The sequence below is a fragment of the Chiroxiphia lanceolata genome, chromosome 6, assembly GCF_009829145.1.
Source record: "Chiroxiphia lanceolata isolate bChiLan1 chromosome 6, bChiLan1.pri, whole genome shotgun sequence".
NCBI classification, from domain to species: Eukaryota; Metazoa; Chordata; class Aves; order Passeriformes; family Pipridae; genus Chiroxiphia; species Chiroxiphia lanceolata.
In genome coordinates this window covers 47,822,290-47,840,676 of record NC_045642.1, presented here as the reverse complement: position 1 = coordinate 47,840,676, position 18,387 = coordinate 47,822,290, and the positions used below count along the sequence as shown (strand labels likewise).

The 18,387-nt window shown below is 42.5% G+C and overlaps 1 protein-coding gene across 1 annotated transcript in view; it reads right to left on the bottom strand.

The window, feature by feature from the left end:
* KCNK13 (potassium two pore domain channel subfamily K member 13) overlaps positions 1 to 13,095 on the bottom strand; it is a 52,003-nt gene extending 38,908 nt beyond the window's left edge. Inside the window, exon 1 of the mRNA XM_032691586.1 lies at positions 12,422 to 13,095. Within this exon, the coding sequence (XP_032547477.1) occupies positions 12,422 to 12,761 (340 nt within the window). The 5' untranslated portion in view covers positions 12,762 to 13,095. The remainder of the gene's footprint in view (positions 1 to 12,421) is intronic.
* Positions 13,096 to 18,387: the final 5,292 nt, after the last annotated feature.

Sequence of the window (18,387 nt, the reverse complement as noted above, 5' to 3'; positions counted from 1 at the left end):
GCTTGATTTAGGCTACTTCCTATTACTTTGTTCTTATGAAACATGCTCTGTCATGGAAAAAATAATCCATTTGCAACTGAAAGTGACGCTGATATAATGCATTGCTTTAGGAAAAGAAAAAAAAAGAGATGAAAACCCACTACTTTTGTTAATTTATTCTAACCAGCATTACCCTAGTGTGCTCAGAATTACACCCCAGATGATCAGAGAGATTGCTCTACTGCAAGAGAATTTTCTCCTGAGCAACTGGGTGGGGTGTGGGTATGAGTGGGTATGGGTGCATGTGGGTGTGTGCGAATGGATCATCCCAGGGACCCCACTGAATCAGCGCAGTTTTGAATTCCAGCTAGGATTGCACAAGAGACTCTGACAAAGGATGCCCCAAAAGTATGCAGAGTCGGTGGTAGTTATTGCACTTGTTGAGCCCTTTCCTCATCAACTTTGGTGGCTGCTTAAATACCAATCTGGCTGTTTCAGAGCAAAGTGACTCCTTATGCTGGAGGAGAATTTTCTGCCATCAAGATTGGTCCTGTCAGAAGAACTCACGGTGCAGCTGCAACAACATGATCTACATCCCCATGACAAGAACTGTGCAGAAATCTGCATAATTTTTTTAATCCTTGGGACGGTTTCCAGCATGCTTGGGACAGCCTGGGAGAAGGTTCCAAGCAGGAATGCCAGGCTGAAGCTGAGACAAGACAGAAGCGATGTATACAGAGAGGCCATTTTTACCTGAAATATGTTCCTGGTTCACATTAGTTCCTTGTTCACGAAATTCTTACAAAGGCCATAGGATGGGTCCCATCCCTATCCATACATGTTGAAGATGAAGTTTTAAGTTCACAGTTCTTGTTTACAAAGAAATTATGTAAATTTTAAGCCTTTACCACAGTTAAAGAAAACACTAACTGTACCTACTCCAAGTGACAATATTTTCTACATATGCTCTAAGTGATTAAAATGTTTCCCATTGAAATGGTGAGAAGAATAGCATTCCCTGTGTGAAATAAATGGAGAGACATTGTTAATGAATGGATTCTTTCATTATATTACAGGTATTTCATCTTCAGGAACTACAGATACACCAGTTAGCAACAAAGCCTCAATATGTAAGTCAATCTAAAGAAATTAAATGTTGTAGGAACAAGTACCTCTGTGATGCTCTAATTGTCATGTGTAAGGGACAAAATCTATCTTAGGACTGGTTATAGAATAATGGAATTATTTTGGTTTGAAAAGACCTTTCTGATCATTGAGTCCAATTGCTAACCTGACACTGCCGAGTGCACCATTAAATCAAGCAGTTCAGGAACATGCAAGCCAGAAAATTTTGGAGCACAGCATCATTGTTGAAAGGCAAGTGTATATACTGAAAACACTCTATCCAAACCTATGCCTTCAAAATACCTGAAGTACCTGCGAATGAAGGACAAAGGCATTTAGCCTGGAAAATATTCAGTGGCACTAAAATACAGCTGGATCACTTCAGTTTGAGCAAGGCACAGTGAGTACCTGAGCTACTGGTGAAGCTCAGCAGGTGACTCTAAGCTTGTGATCCTCATCCTAAACCCTTGCTTGCCTACTAGCCCATTACAAGGGGCTTTTTTTCTGAAGTTGCCTTGATCACTACTGGCCAACCCCTCCTCATTTCTGCCAGCTCGCTGCCCAGGCATCTTCTTTAAAAAGAGTGGTGATACCCAGATGACTGCAGCTCTGCCTTTAAGCATGGATAGAAGGTTAAAAGTAGGATTTACATGTCCTTTTCTAGGACATGTTTAGGTTAATGAGCCTCAGAGATAACGGGAAAGAACTTTGGGAAGAACAAATACATAACCTAATATTAATGGATAATATTTGATGGGTTTTATTCAATAGAAACAAAATCTGATTTTAAAAGTGCAAGTCTGTTATGAAACATAACTGTAAAATCACCTAGTAAACAAAGTAGATCTGTTCTGTGTGTATTTTGAGGTATACCAATGTTTTCCTTAGGGAGAGAAGGCTCTGCAGCAGGTTGTATGAAACATAGTATTTATTCCTTTGAATGCTGGTAAGATTAAAAAAAAAACAACTTTAAATTATTTGCAATTTCATCAGTGCAACAGCCGTCCAAGATAAGACATAAACCTGTAGACTAAATAAAATCTTATTTCCAAAACTAGTATTTTGTCATTGATTTGGGCAGCAAAACACTTCACTATCTATATAGAAGTACAGTGCAAAAGACGGCTTTCAAACTGATTGGAAACTCACCCATCTTGTTATTTACATGCTCAATTTTAAACACATCAGAAAAACAGTTCAAAAGTTTCTTCAATAAAATCTTATCCAGTTAATTTCTTTTCCCAGTACTCTCCTGAATTAGCTCTTGAAGGAGGAGATAACTCATTCAGGGGGAGGAACAGAGAAAAGCCATCACTAATAGGAGCATTTCTCCTTATAAAAGGACAATTCGAAAAGGTGGTTTGTTTTTTTTTAATGCAGATTCAGCTGCATAAATTACAAAATATTTAGTACTTTGTTATGATAAGCCTGTTACATGCTACCTCCTATTGTTCTGCTCTTTTGGATTCTAGACAAACAAATTGGAAGAAACAAATGTGGGGAACCTTGAAATTGTCATTAATGGTTTTCGAGAGTAACTAAAGGCACCCATGAGTAAATGTTTTATTTCCTTTTGCAATATTTCAATATTATAACTTCTGAAAGTTATATCCCCATGGGATATCAGAGAAAAGCCAGAATACAGTGTCCATCTGAAAACATGCGGAGAATTTATTTTCTGTACCTGTACCAGGAGCATCCAAATTAAAGTACAGGCAAGGATAAAGTTTTACCCTTAAAGAGGTGCCAGGACTGTTCTAATGTTACAAGGTTTTGGTTTCCATCTTGTCTGAAAGGTAGATCTCCTTCAGCACTAGGATATTTAAATTTGTGGTGAAAGAGGAGGGAATGGCCAGTACGGCTCCCTGGAGCACATAGGACAGTCTTAAGGACTTTCTCATTAATCCGCAATCCAAACTTGTATCTGCTGACTCGAGGAAATAGGAATATTGCAGCCTGAGACGGACAATGCAGACTCTAGTTCTTTGGGCAGATGAGAATTCCTATTTAAAGCATTATACATGAAAGATGAAAGGAAGAAGGGCAGCCTGTGTAACAAAATTAACTCCTACTTAGAAAATAAGAGAAACTGGCCATTACAAAATACTTTTCTTAGAATAAACAGCAAAATGGATTCCAGTGTACAGCATACAGGGAATGAAAAGAGATACGATGTAGGAAGACTACAAAAGGAAGGTATATTAAAAAAAGGAATTAATTTGCAATATGAAAGAAAAGTTGCATTTAAAGAGAAGATTCTACCTTAACAGCATTATTCTATTTATATTTTATAGAAATAACTTCAGGGAAAAAAAAAGTTTCTGCTTCTAATTGGATTATAACATTTTCTTATTTTCAAAACAATTCATGGAACATGGTTTCACTCTAACCAAGCTGTTTAAGATTTTTAAGCTTGACTATACAAATTACTTTATCTGTGTGCATAAGAACACAAAATTCAATATCATGCCTGTTTGGCAGGCATTGTCCTCTACCAGAGAAAATGAACAAAGCTCAGCTGTCCATACAGGCAGGCATGAATGACAGAATCACAAGCACAGATGTACACAAGGAACAGTTTATTTTAGCAAGAAGGCTGGACAGCTGTTGCTGTGAAGTTCCAACTAATTACTGCAAAAGAGTGTTGCAGAAAAGTACAAAATGGATGCAAATTTATGCTCAAAATAGAAAATATTTTTTTTAGTCTGTACATTTAGTACTTTTAAATTCAATCTTTTGATACTACTTGGGGGTTTTTTTACAATGTTACAGTTTTACTCTGAAGGAATATATACTTGCCACTTCTTTTGTTTTCTAATAACTGATGACTATCAGATTATCAGCAGAACCATTTTCTATTAAAAACTATCACACTTAAAATAGGCATGATTATTTTTGCGTGAATAAAATCACACTTAAGGTCTTATTAACATTCTCATTGTAAGAACAAAACCAGCTCAAACTCAAAATTGGTTTGAGGTTGCAAAAAGCCTGGGATATATTTGCAATCAACAGCACCTACTGATATACTGAATTTTCACAAGTCAAGAAGACTGAAACATTTTCACAAACCATATTCTGTCTTCAGGGATGGCAGTGTGAAATCAGTGGAACACTTACGTCTCACGAATGCTATAAAAATTGCCATGTTATAATCCTAAATATATCTTCTGGCAATCTAAATTACAGAACAATATTTGAAAGATATTTCACCATTCATATACAAAATTATTTTTTTCATTTTTAATATTGAAACAATTCTGTTTTGAAGTATTTTACCACACTGAAAAAGCTTCAATATATTAACTGTTAGTGTATCAGTCACCTGAACAAATGCTTCACTTTAACAGCTGAAATAATTCCACTGAGCAAACAGTGCTATCCATAAGTAAACATAAATAGCAACAAAGCCTTTATTTCCAGTATTTTATATCTTGACCAAATTATTCTAAATCAGTTAAGACAGTCAGGCTAATGCTGGGATTCAAGTTTGCAAACCTTTCCCTGGCATTTATGATTTAATTTAGGACAAATTTCTCCTTCTTTGTATACATGGCTTAATCCAAGTCAAAATAATTATTTTATATTAATAACTATAATATAAATCATTACTTGAACTGACTAGTTATTAATCACTTAAGTCAATATAGTTTCTCTCTTTTTTTTTAACAACATCACTATTCAGCATACCCAGACCATCTTTATTCCTAGAATTCATTCACTGGACAAACTAAGACTGCTCCTATAACCAGCCAGTAATTTGTTTAAATTAGTGTTTTTCTTTTCTTCATCCAACTTATCCCACTTCATGGTGCGTCTACTGTTCTCAGCCCTGATTCCGCTTCTGCTTTCGATTAAAAGAGCAATTTTTCCTCCAGGAAATAGGAAAACTTAGCATTGCACGTGTCACCGCTCCAGTCAGAAAACCTCACTTGCTGAGTGCTGCAGTACATAAAACTATCTCCAGTTCAGCCTGCAGCATATGCTCCTCAGGGAACTTCTGGCTGGGAAAATTATAGATGCCTTAGAAGTAAGTATTAGGCAGACAAAGTAGAATTTTAGCAGCAATATCAGTTCACAATGTGCATAGGTTGAGAGCAGCCTGGCTGGAGAATGGATGCATTCTCCAGTTGGCCCATCTGGAGAAATCCAACACCTACTGGAGCTTTCCTTGGCCCAGTGTTTGTATGCTCAGTTTGCCAGGGAGCTGCAAAGGCAGTCATGAGCACGATGTGCTCCTCATCTCCTCCCCTCTCTGCAAAGGGTTGCAGTGGAATAGCCTGGGGATGGAGACTCCTTCCAATTGTCCACCCAGTGAACTGGCAACATTTCCTTCAGGCACACAGAGCTCCTACAAAGGTCCCTGCTGCGTGCCAACCGAAGGACTATGTTCCATTTTCAGCAGTGTTTTATGCAAAAAAAGGACAATAGGAGTACTTTCCTCATGCTCTTTGTCTCCAAAACATACCACTGTATGAAACACAAGCAGAGGGAGGTACAGCTAATTACATCTGCCAAAACACAGACTTCCAGCAAAGTACGTAGCTCCTTGCAGGACTAAGTTCTTTAAAGTAACATTCTGTTTATTTTTAGCTACTTTTTTGATGACTATTTTTCTATCCAGGTTTTTTTTTCCTTCCAGTAGCAGTTATTGTTATATCTGATCTCATTGCTTTAATTAAGTAAGTGCTTCTCAGTCCATGATCAGTTCTATTTTGGGTTGGTTTAAGGTTTATTTAATTTGAGATGTATACTAAACAGGGCAGCATAATTGAACATTGTAATTCTTTTGGGGTGCCTGATTAACCTGAGCGTAAGCGACTCTGGATAAAGTCTCTATGGCAGTCCTAGGGAGACTGTACAATTGCTTCACTTCACTTAGGAAACTTTTTTTCTTATACAGCCTGAATCTTGTTTATTGCAATTTAAGCCTATTCTTTGAAAATTCCTTCCTTCCATCATCCATTTTCCAAAGACTGGCAAAATGCTTGTCATTTTAAGTCACCCAGAATTTCAGCCCCTTCCATAAGTTGTCAAGGTGCTCCTTATTGTTTTAGTAATTTCTTTGAATACTGTAGAATGCAGTTGATTTGGCCTAAATGATTTGAAAAGGTCTGACAGATTTAGGGATTCTAACCTGTTCTTTTACTTTCCTCTTTCTCACAAGTGTTAATTGTACCACACATTACTTCAGAGTTGACCTTTTCAGAAGACTGATGCAGAAAAAGCCATTAAACATTTCAGCCTCCTTGGAATCATTTGTTGAGAGCTCTTCCTCTTTTCTATACAGCAAACCAATATTTTTCTTGGTCTTTTTCACCAGTATTGTGCTGATGAATCAGTTCACATAACCCTTGACACCCCTTGCCGATAGCATCATTTTGTATTTGTTCCCTGTATTTCCATATAATGCCTTTTATTTGTCTTCACTGATTTAATTTTCTACCCATTCTCTATATGCTTCCTTCTTGTGACAGAAAACAACAACTAACTTAAAATTTAGACACGTGTGTCTTTTATTACATCTCCTGTCCTTTTACATTTCACATTTGGATCCCATGAGCCAGTATGAGCAGTTGTCCAGAAAACTGATGGCCTGCCTTCTTTAGTTTTGGTTCCTCTGAGATTCCAAATTGCAAATTTCTCTTTATTGACAGTTGTGTTCTCAAAATCCCCTGTTTTCCTGTACTTTCTCCTTTAAAGACTAATGAACTCTGCCACTCTGTGGTCACAGAAGTTGCCTTCTACACTTCTTAGGTTAAATTCAAATCCAGAAAGCTTTTTCTAAAGTTTCAAAAACTTGGTAGAGAACTTGTGCTCCGCTCCCAGCACATACACCTGTAAACAGAGAAATGCCCTATTATGATAAAATCATGCCCTGGAGAATGCCAGCTCCTCACAAAAAGAACTAATTCCAATCTTCTTGAGATGGTGTAACCACTAACATTATTTCCTTTACAGAGCACAGATCTCATTTAAGAGAGAGAGAGAACCTGTGGCAGAGACGTTAGACTTGTGTTGTCAGCAGTGGTGTGTGGATCTGGTTCTGCTACTGCCTGGGTGCCCATCTGTAGGTTGGTAAGGTGGGATTTATTTCACCTAAATTTCAACACTAAATTTCAACACTAGTATAAATATCAACCTTTGCACTCAGCATATCAGTTGTTTTATTCCAGTCGGGGAAGAGGAATAGGCACATTAGAACATATTAATTCATCTCACTTACTTCAGATCATCATCATCATGGCTTGGTTTCGCGAACGAAGATTTGGGAAGGGCTCTACCCACGTTTGTCACAAGCACGCTGGTGGTTAAAAAGGCCAATACGAGATAGACATGTCCGGTTGCAAAAGGCACAGCAGAAAGACTCCTTAGGTGGTATATTCTGCAAGAGACTTATCTTTCTGCATTGTCTTTTCTCCTCGAGAGTGATCCTGCGTGCTTTCTCAAAAGCATCAGCAGCGTTATAGATGGTGTGCCTCCAGACCTCCCGATTGGAGGTCAGAGTAGACCAGTTATGTTGATCAATCTGGTCAAGGCTGAGACGTCGTTTCAAGGAGTCCTTGTATCTTCTCTTTGGGGCTCCTCTCATGCGGCAGCTGGTGGCAAGTTCACCATAAAGCAAGATCTTAGGGAGGCGGTGGTCCTTCATCCTGGAGACGTGCCCTGCCCAGCACAACTGTGTTCTCATCAACATGGCCTCAGCACTTGTGACTGCTGCTTGTTCTAGAACAGATGTATTGGTCACATAATCTGACCAGTGGATGTTTAGGATTGTGCAAAGACAGCATTGATGGAAGCGTTCTAGGAGTCGCAGGCAGTGGCAGTAGATGACCCATGATTCGGAACCATATAAGAGAGTAGACAGCACAATGGCTCTGTAAACACTGATCTTTGTACTTTTCTTCAAGTGTTTATTTCGCCAAACCCTTTTATGAAGCCTTCCGAAGGCACTATATGCCTTTGCTAACCTGTTGTCTCTCTCTCCGTCAATCTTGCTGTCTGAGGAGATGAGGCTACCTAGGTAATTAAACTGCTGGACTGATTTGAGCTCTGATTCACCAATGGTGATATGGGGATGATGGAAGACTTCCTGAGGTGCAGGTTGATAGAGAACTTCTGTCTTCTTTAAGCTGACTTCCAGCCCAAAGAGCTCATCAGTGTCTGCAAAGCAGGATGTTAAACGCTGCAGAGCTGCTTCTGTGTGGGCAACAATGGCGGCGTCATCAGCATAGAGCAGCTCCCGGACAAGATGGTTTAAGGTCTTGGTGTGGGCCTTCAGTCGCCTGAGGTTGAAAAGGCTTCCATCAGTACAGTATCGGATGTAGATACCGTCCTGATCATCAAGGTCTGCCGTGGCCCTTTGGAGCATCATGCTGAAAAAGATTGTGAATAGGGCAGGAGCGAGAACACAGCCTTGTTTCACGCCATTTGTTTTTAGAAAGTGGTCAGAAAGTGCATTGCCATATCTGACTTGGCCGTGCTGATCCTCATGGAGTGAGATGATCATTTTAAGGAACTTGGGGGGACAACCTAAATGTTCCAAAATCTGCCATAGAACTTTTCTGCTCACAGTATCGAAAGCCTTGGTAAGGTCAACAAAGGTTACATAGAGACCTTTGTTCTGTTCCCTACACTTCTCTTGCAGTTGTCTGAGAACAAATACCATGTCTGTGGTGCTCCTGTTGGCTCTGAAACCACATTGGCTTTCAGGTAGAATTCCTTCTGCTATAGCAGGTATTAGTCTGTTCAAGAGTATTCTTGCCAGGATTTTGCCAGCAATGGAGAGCAGAGTAATATCATGGTAATTTGAATAGTCTGATTTAATTCCTTTCTTCTTATACAAGGTGATGATGACTGCATCTCAAAGGTCTGATGGTAGTACACCTTGTTCCCAATAGTGCACCACAAACTCATGAAATTTGGCATGGAGTGCAAGGCCCCCATGTTTCCAGACTTCAGGTGGAATTCCATCAACCCCAGCTGCCTTGCCGATTTTTACCTGCTGTATGGCCTTGAGGGTTTCTCCTAAAGTGGGGGCAGTATCCAATTTGTATTTCACCAGTTGTTGTGTGATGGACTGAATAGCTGAGTCTTGGACTACACAGCTAGTGCTGAAAAGAGTCTGAAAGTGTTCAGACCATCGATTCAGAATGGAGGTTTTATCTGTCAGAAGCGTTTGACCGTCTGCGCTGAGTAGAGGGCTTTGGACTTGGTATGTAGGCCCGTATGCTGTTTCCAGGGCTTCATAGAATCCTCTGTGATCACCCATATTTGTGCCCCTACTTCAGATACCTTCTGTAAAATTGGATGACTTAAAGACTCTGACACAAGTAGAAGTAAGAAAATTTCTGTGTGAGAACTGACCTGGCCTTTCCCCTAACCTTGTGGGTTACAACCATGTGGTTTAACTTGTATTTTAACCAGTGTCCGAGAGAGAACATGCTAGGATATCACACCTGTACCTTTTTTAGATCTTGCTTCTAAAAGCAAGATTTCCAGGTTGATTTAGTTTTATACTTCCTTTTTATTACATGGTTTGCTTTATTTAAGATTTCTACTCTGTTCTGCATATAGCAGAGACTGGTGACAACCCTGTCATTATAACCAATGTTCCCTTTTTCACGTTTTCCGTACATCTTCGCTTTATACAGATCTGTCATATATTACAGAAAGCTTTCAGTAAATTTAAGAGTGAACCATTCAGTTAAGCTTGTCTTTCAAGGGTGGGGAATGTTCTAGTTTATTAACAGATGCAGTCCTAGGCTGATGGCAATTACAATTTGAGTTGACAACTACTTGTTAGTCTCTGTAAGGAAAGTAAATGGCCTCAGTTTACCTGTAACTTCCCTAAAAAGCCTTTTGCTCTAGAGATACCTCTCCTGAGGCACCTTCCCAAGCACAGGACCATCCCCAAGAGTCACACCATGTGCCCAAGAGTATTGTCCCAATCCTTGAACTCTGTCAGCCTTGGTGCTGTGACCACTTCCCTGGGGAGCCTGTTCCAGTGCCCAACCACCCTCTGGGTGAGGAACCTTTTTCTAATATCTAACCCAAACTTTCCCCGACACAACTTCAGGCCATTTCCTTGGGTCCTGTGTGCAATGACACTGAGTGGATTAAGAAAGAATGATGCAATTCATAAAACACATTGAGAAAGTGCCACCATTGATAAGACTTAGAAAAGCAATGTCAGGTAAAAAGAAGGGAAAGGGTGTAAATTGCCAAAGGCTACAGACCATATAGAGTCTGAAGGAAAAAGGAGTCTTGAGGACTTTTCTGCAGAAACACTGATGGAGCTGTAAAATGGGGACAATGGAAATCAGCAAGCCAGAGAAATTACCAAAAAGTGTGAGTGGATAAATGGATACTTGTGTTTGTGAGCAACTACAGTTAGTAATACCACAGATACACTTCTCTCCTTACCAATCTCATTTACAGAAGACATATATTAATGTAGAACTATTAACATCAGCTAATACATGTGAGAAACAACTGCATCACTGGAAAAGGGGGTTACAACACTGTGGTTTTCTGAATTGAGAGAAGACTGAAGGGACACATTGACAATGGTCTTTCAGTACCTAAGAGGCCATTCTCTGGGTATGAAGGAGGGCAAGACAAAAATACCGCAAGTCACTGAACTGCAGTAAGGTAGACATCAGGAAAACCTCAGAGTAATAATGAACAAGGCTGAATTCCTTGTGGAAGCCGTGGAATTTCCAGCAGTGCAGGTACGAAATGGCAGTTTGGACAACAGCTATCACAAAAAAGAAGTCACATATAACTGACCTCTTCTAGGAACACAGGCAAACAAGGTGGACTTTTGAGATCTGATCCTGGCTCTTTATACGATTTTATGGCTGTAGCAAAGGCCAGTATAAGCATTTTATTTTGATCATACAAGAAGAATGTTTTAAGGGAGATGTTACAGTGGCAAACAAATTAAAGACATTCACAAAAACGGGCTTAACAATGTTATAAGTTACTCTAATTCACCAGTTCAGCAGAACAGTGAAGCATAGTTCTTGCGTCCTATAGACTTTAGGTCTAAAAACACAAAACACCCAATCTTGAGGCCCTGAGGAAATATTAAACCAAATCAATGACACCTTTAACAACAGAATAACCCCAGACCTAAAAAAGTCAGTATTAGGGAGGAGTGTGCTGCAGGACAGCACAAACTCTCACACATACCACAAAAAGCAAGGCATCTCTAAACTGCTCTTCAGGAAAAAACTGTTAATAGAGATTTCCTGAAGAATTGCTGTTGGGGATTAAACATTCACACTTCAGTGTGCGTTTCACATGTGGAGGGAGTCTAATGTGAATTGGATATACCATTACTAAGATTTAGTGACCCCATTTGTCACAGTGGTAACTGCACACAGACTGCCTGTTTTTAACTAAAGCAAGCTCCATTTTAACAAGGCTTTTAGCTGTCTGCAGCTGCTTGAATGAAGCCTTTCTGTTGACACCCATGGGCTCCCTGGGGTGCTTATGTCAGTTCCTGATGCTATCCCTTTTAATCTTAATGTACACCTGTCAGACCCCTCGGAATTTCTATTCAATATCACCTTCCCCTGAAGGCTCCTTCAGCCAGAATAAACTTGGGTTTATTTATTTATTATTACAGCAAAATAAGCTGTGCCCACTGACTTGATGGTTCTGCCTCAGAGAGCCTGAAGAGCAAAAAGCCAAGTGGTTTGAAACCCAGCCTTTCCAAGTTGCACGCTTTGCAGCTGGACACCATAAAATCTGTTTCATGGTTCTTGTTAGAACCAGATAATCCTCAGAAAGGGTTCTTCTGATCTTACAGCCTATGAAACAACCTACGTCCAGATCTAAGATTTGCTATAAGATTTCCCAGAATTTAAAGACATACAGCGATCGTTTAGAGCTTTCAGCTTTGGATGTGCTGATCTCTCACAAAGTCTGCCACCGCATCCCGAACAAGTTGTTCCGCGCAGGGAAGTGACGGGCGAGGGGAGTAGTGTGGTGTCCGCTGCCCTGCCCACCCGGAGCACGACCCCCAGCGCCAGCCGGGGCTGCCCGGGGCTCCGGGGGCGCTCCCAGAGGCGAGCGCTTCCCGCAAGCGTGGTGCGACCGCGGCAGTGCCTCTTTGACAGGAGAAGGCAAAAAAAGGAGCAACGAGGAGACAGAAACATGCCCGGCACCGGCAGGAGCCCGCTGTGAGCCCGGGAGCTGGGGAGGAGGAAAGGGGCTGCGCATCCCCGGCCCCCCCGCCCTGGCCTCGCCACCGCCGCCCCGGTCCCCGCCCGTCCCACCGCTGCCGCCAGCGCGTCCCGCCGCTCACCGATAGTGGAAACGACGGTGCCCACGAAGTAGAAAGCGCCGGTGAAATCCCATCGGGGCCGGATGTCATCGACACGGATGCCGGCCACGTTGGCCTCCTCGTACTCCCGGAGAAAGAGCCGGAGCTCGGCGCGGCTGAGGTTGTGGCGCCGGGTAAAGTTCTCCAGCCGTTCCTCCCAGCGCTCCTTGGCCTCCCGCTCCGTGGGCAGCTCGATGGCCGAGAAGACGGCGGCGCCGCACAGCATGTAAAGCAGGATCAGCACCGCCAGCAGGAGGAACCGCGCGTTGTCCGCGTTCAGGCGACCCGCGCTGGAGCAGCAGCAGCCGCCGCCACACGCCATCCTCCGCCCTGCGGGACCGGGCTCCGCGCCGCCACGCTACGTCGGGGCCCCGCTGCCGCCGCCGGGCATCACGGCACCGCCCGCCCGCCGTGCGCGGGGCTGTGGGGCTCAGGGCGCCGGGGAGCCCGGCGGCGGCGAGCAGCGCTCCGGGGAGCCGGCCGGCACCTTCGCCCCGGGGGCAGGGCGCGGCGGACGCGCTTCGGGTTCCAGCGCATCCTGCGGGCGAGGGAACCGCCCGTCCCCGTCCCGTCCCGTCCCGCAGAGCCTCTCAGCCCCACCGCCCGCCGCGCCGGGCTCCCGTGCCCGCCAGTTTCATATCCCCTTCCTGCCCCCGCCCCGAGCACGTCGGAGCGGGGCGCAGGGACAGGCATCGCCAGGCGCCTCCTGCCTGGTGGCGGGGGCGAGGCGGGATCCGCGCCAGCTCGCCCCGCCGCCCTCCCCCGCCGCGGGGCTTCTCCGCCCGGGTCGCGGCCCCTCCGCCCGGGTCGCGGCCCCGACGGTGTCCTCCGCCCCCCCCGAGGGTCGCTCCCCGCGGCAGAGGCGCGGCCGCCGTCCCCGAGGGTGTCCCCGGAGCTCCAGGAGAGCAGCTGGCAGGGCAGGCCGCCCCGCTGCCTCCACCTCTCACAGGGACAAGGGGCTCCCCCTTCCCTCCCGGCCTGTCCTCAGCCCCGGCCGTGGGGCCGAGGAGCGCCCCAGGCAACGAGGCCTCTTAGAGAGATCGGGAGTGAAACCCTTCGGTCAGTGATATGCCTCTAGTATCAAAGCCATAAAAATTACCGCCCTTTGCCAAAAGAGGGCACCTCTTTCTCCACAGATCTGGTTATCCATCGCCTTCCCGACAAGGTGTTACATCTTCATCCTGCAGCACTGGGCAGTCAAAGGGAAGTCGTGAAGGGAAGACAGAGGCAGCTCTCCAGCTGCAATGTGGTTTAAAAAAGGCGTTATTTGCAGGTTCAAAGGGCTCTTGATCCAAATCTTCTGGAAATATTCTTACTACAAGAAGAAAAAGCTAAACTCAGCAATATCTGGCAGTTAGTACAATGCTGAATTCTACTTTAAAATAACTGGAGGCTAGAATTCAGCTCTGTTAAACATATTAGTATATATACACTTTCCAGTGAAAGACAACCTACATATATTTTTAAATCAGGTTAATGAGTTATTACTGTAACAGCTACCCCCCATCACCTCTTTTCTATTTATTTTCTAATTATGTTGCAGTCAAAATGCAATGGGAATGAACTCTTAAGGTCTTAGCAATTAGAAATCTCACACAATGGTAGATAATGGTTGTAAGAGCCATTGATGATCTCATAGTCTGATATATATTTGGGTATTGGTCTGAGCCCTGAGGGTGCACTGTGGGCAGTTCTCTGCCAGTGTTTGGGATAGGATCACCAGCTGCGTGGCAGCAGCTGCTTGGGCAGCACAGATGGAGAAAAGCCACGTCCTTTCCTCATGTTGCACAGTAAACCAACAGCCAAGGATGAATAGGATTCATGCATCCTCATCATTTTTTTCCTAGTTGTTATACATATGTACATCATGTTGCAAGTTTTTATTCCCTCATCATTAGTCTTCAGTATAGACTAACATACGGCAATCAAAATTAGCAGCGATGCTGGAAGACACTAAATAGTGAAAAATAGAAAAACGAGATGCCAGTCAAATTAACCAGACTCTATGACAAGTGCTAAAGGTAACCACATGCTTCCATAAAAAGTGCTGGTATATCTTTAAAATTATTAATAGTTCCTATTAGAGTAAAAAACCTCCAACCTATACTTCCCTGCTTTGCCAGTCTTTGCCATCCAGAAAGAAGACAGAACTCAATGTGCTCCCAGCCAGCATAGGCAGCAGAACTGAGTGAGCACCCTCAGTCCACATTGAAATCTCCACCCATGAAAGCTGTTCTAGGGTGGCTTGGATTAGCACAGTGGGAAAAGCAGCCTTTAACTGTTTGCAACCATGACATCAATGTGATTGCCCAAAGGAATGTGAATAACAATCACACTACCCTAAGGATTATCCAAAGAAAATTATTCAAAGTTATTAAGTTCCTCCTTATTTACATATTATTTTGTTAGTGTGGAATAGTTATTTTGGTGTTGGTCTTGGGTATAGAGGGAGTTATCACATTAATGCAGGTAAAACCATCTGGCACAGTTTTGAAAGACAATGAAGTTTACTACTGTCACTGGTCATCAAAAGTTGCAAGTTCCCTTAATTTGTCAAATTTGATCTTCACCAAACTAAAACACTATGAAGGATATGCAGTGATTTAATCATCTTTCAAAAAAGTGGCTTTTTAAGCAATAGACCAAGAGTGAGTTAATATTGACTGGAATCCTGAAGAAGAAAATGAGAAGAGGTTGGCAAATATCAAAGGTGTGGCACCTTTTGTTGTTTTAAGCTCCATTTCTTCCTTTATTCCCCTGTTTTAATTAAGGTACTTACTCTAAAGAACACTTTCTTGTAACAAAGGTCACCATTTCCATTGCTCTTGGGTAGGTACCTGGAAAAACTGGAGTGTGTGGAGAGCACAAATAGTGTAATGATGCAGTCACCCATTCACAATGTTTAAGCAAGGCTGAATAAAGACATGCAATGTGTTCACTGGTATAAGCCAAAAAATAAAATTAATCTTTTAGTTTCAGGTACAAAAAGTTGTTAAATATGTTGCTGATATTTAAATTAACCCCAAAGCTAAGTTTGCATCTTGAGAGCCTGAGCCCTGAAAGCATTGCCATTAACCTCAGTACAGCCACTTGTGGCATCATTACCAGGAAACCTGCTATGTCTGTCCTACCCCTCAGCACCACAAGCTCACAGCTCCCCGGTGTCTGTGTGTGCGGGCATTTAGTGACAACAGATTGATGGTGGTGAATCTTAGCACCATTATAAAATAATAGGAAAAAAAATCAATGTACTTACTCATTCTGTTGATAATATTGAATGACAACCCTGTAATTAGGAAAACTACAGTCACTAGTAATGATTACCAACAAATGTCTGGTCAGAATAGAATTATTATTAATGCATCATCAAATTATTTGGAAGACTCATGCAGGGATTTAGTTACTCTCACTCTTTCATAGGGTCAGTACTTTTTAATTAGAGATCTCCTTTGGAAGTGATTAGCTGGTACACTTAACCAAAAATCACTCATTATCTTGGGAGGAGCTATGGGAGAGCTGAAATATACTCCTGAGCAAACTTTATACATAATGAAACATTCTGCTAGAGGAGCAGGAATGTGAAATAGGGAATTATGGAATTATTTAGCTTGGAGAAGACCTTGAGATCATTTAGTCCAAGCCACAATCATTAACCTAACACTACCAAGTCCACCAGTAAACCATATCCCAAGGGCTACATCTACACATCTTCTAATACCTCCAGGGATGTTAACTCTATCACTTCCCTGAGCAGTTTGTTCCAGTGCCTGACAACCCTCTGTGAAGATTTTTTCCTAATATCCAATCTAAACCTCACCTGGTGCAACTTAAGGCCATTTCCTCTTGTCCTGTCACTTGTTACGTGGGAAAAGAGACCAACTCCTACCTTGCTACAACCTCCTTTCAGGTAGTTGCAGACAGTGATAAGTTTCCCCCTGAGCCTCCTTTTCTCCAGACTAAACACCCCCAGCTCCCTCACCTGCTCCTCATAAGATTTTTGCTCCAGACCCTTCACCAGCTCTGTTGTCCTTCTCTGGACATACTCCAGCACCTCAAGGTCTGTCTTGCAGTGAGGGGCCCAGAACTGGACACTGGGTTCGAGGTGTGGCCTCACCAGTGCTGAGTACAGGGGGACAATCACTGCCCTGGTCCTGCTGGCCACACTATTTCTGGTACAAGCCAGGATGCCACTGGCTTTCCTGGCCACCCGGGCACACTGTTGCTCATGTTCAGCTGGAATGCTGCTCCTTGCCTTCACAAACCAGAAGGCACTTAGCAGATGAGATGGCTGAACCTGGCTATATAAAACAGATTTTCAAAAAATGAGAAATGTGAAAACTTTTTCCATCTCTTTTACTTCAGTTGCTGAAAAGTGGCATTTTAGCCCTCTTGGGGAAGACAATAGTTCAGTTCCCTTATAGTTAGGGAACACCCTATAGGGGCACTTTTATTTGAAGGTATTTGCAAATTAATTTCTACAATTGGAAAAGTGAGGCAGAGATAGACAGGGCTTAGAAGCCCCTATAAAGGGCTCTTAAAGAGCTGTCCTCAAGAACAACTTCCACTTTTGGAAGTCACTTTGCACTTGCATACTGTTTATCTTCCATCATTTCAACAGGTAAGAAAACCACCGTGGGGCTGACAGCTTAGTTTCTCAAACTGCTGACCAACCAACCACAATTCAGAGGCAATAATTTGCAGTTAAGGGAGAACTAAGACACACAAATCAACTTGTTTAAAGACAGAACAGAGTCAGGAAAAAAGTTGGTAAAAGACTTCAGGAGCCTCCAAGCATTCCTCCATTCTAAATGGTGGAAAATACTTTCAACTAAATGATGAACTTTTACGTTGATTAATACAATGGGATCACAATACCTTGAAAGCACTACAAACATATTTAGAGAGCAGTAATCAGGAATTAGTTTGAGTAGTGATAAATTTTTGATAAACAGAGAAGCAGAAAAGTATATTACAAAAAGAAGATAAGCCAAGGATAGAAAAACTGGAGATTAACATGGGAACTTAGTTCTCTGAACTTACTCAGCTCCTTTCAGCCTCCAGTACTTTCCAGTTTCTTTCTTTGCCCTTCAGGATGCCAGTTACAGTTGCTCAGATTAAAAGAAACTCAGAGGTAAGAGAGAGGGAATGGTGTGACCACTGTCAGTGTTTGGCTAAAATTCTGACATCCTGGGGCATTGATTAATTCCACAGCTGTAGAATGTCAGCAACTTTATTGATGTCAGCAGAAATAGCTGTGGGATTAGGCAGCATCTAGCACCATAAAGAACATTACATCTCCATTCTAGCTTTTGTCAAACACACGCATTGGGTACCCAGAGTATGAAACAAAACATTTATTAGGGTGGTATGAAAAATATAATTTAAAAATACTCTGACAAGAAAAAAAATTAAAATTTGGACAATCAAGAAGTGTTTTTAAGTCTGCTCTGGCACCTGAGAGCATGCAGGTCTAGAAAGTTGTTATTAAATAACATTTTCTGGCCAAAGGTTTTCCCAAGAGCCTTCTGTCCAGCTCCAGTGTGTACTGAAGTGCAGCTCAGTTTGGGTTGCACAGGACTGGCTGCAAAAGACTGTTGCCACCTTGGAGTTTTAGTTATCTTTGGACAGGTTTTTTTTTAAAACGGGTTTTCCTTGGTTTTTTTGGAAGAGAATTGTTTAAACAGTTAAAACAGAACTACACGCATGTCATTTTCAACCAAACTCAACCTTTATTTGAACCATCAGACTCACACCACATACTGTCCAACAAAACAAACCCCTCACCTTCACTCTTCTTTCCCCTCTGCCACTCAGCACTGCCTCACTTCCAGGCTTATTCCACAAGTTGCTTATTCCAAGTTGCTTTGGGTCACGGCTCTTTGTTGGAAAAATTTCCTGAGTGTTTTCCTACTGGAACTGATCACTTGGTTTATTTGTCCCCAAAGGCA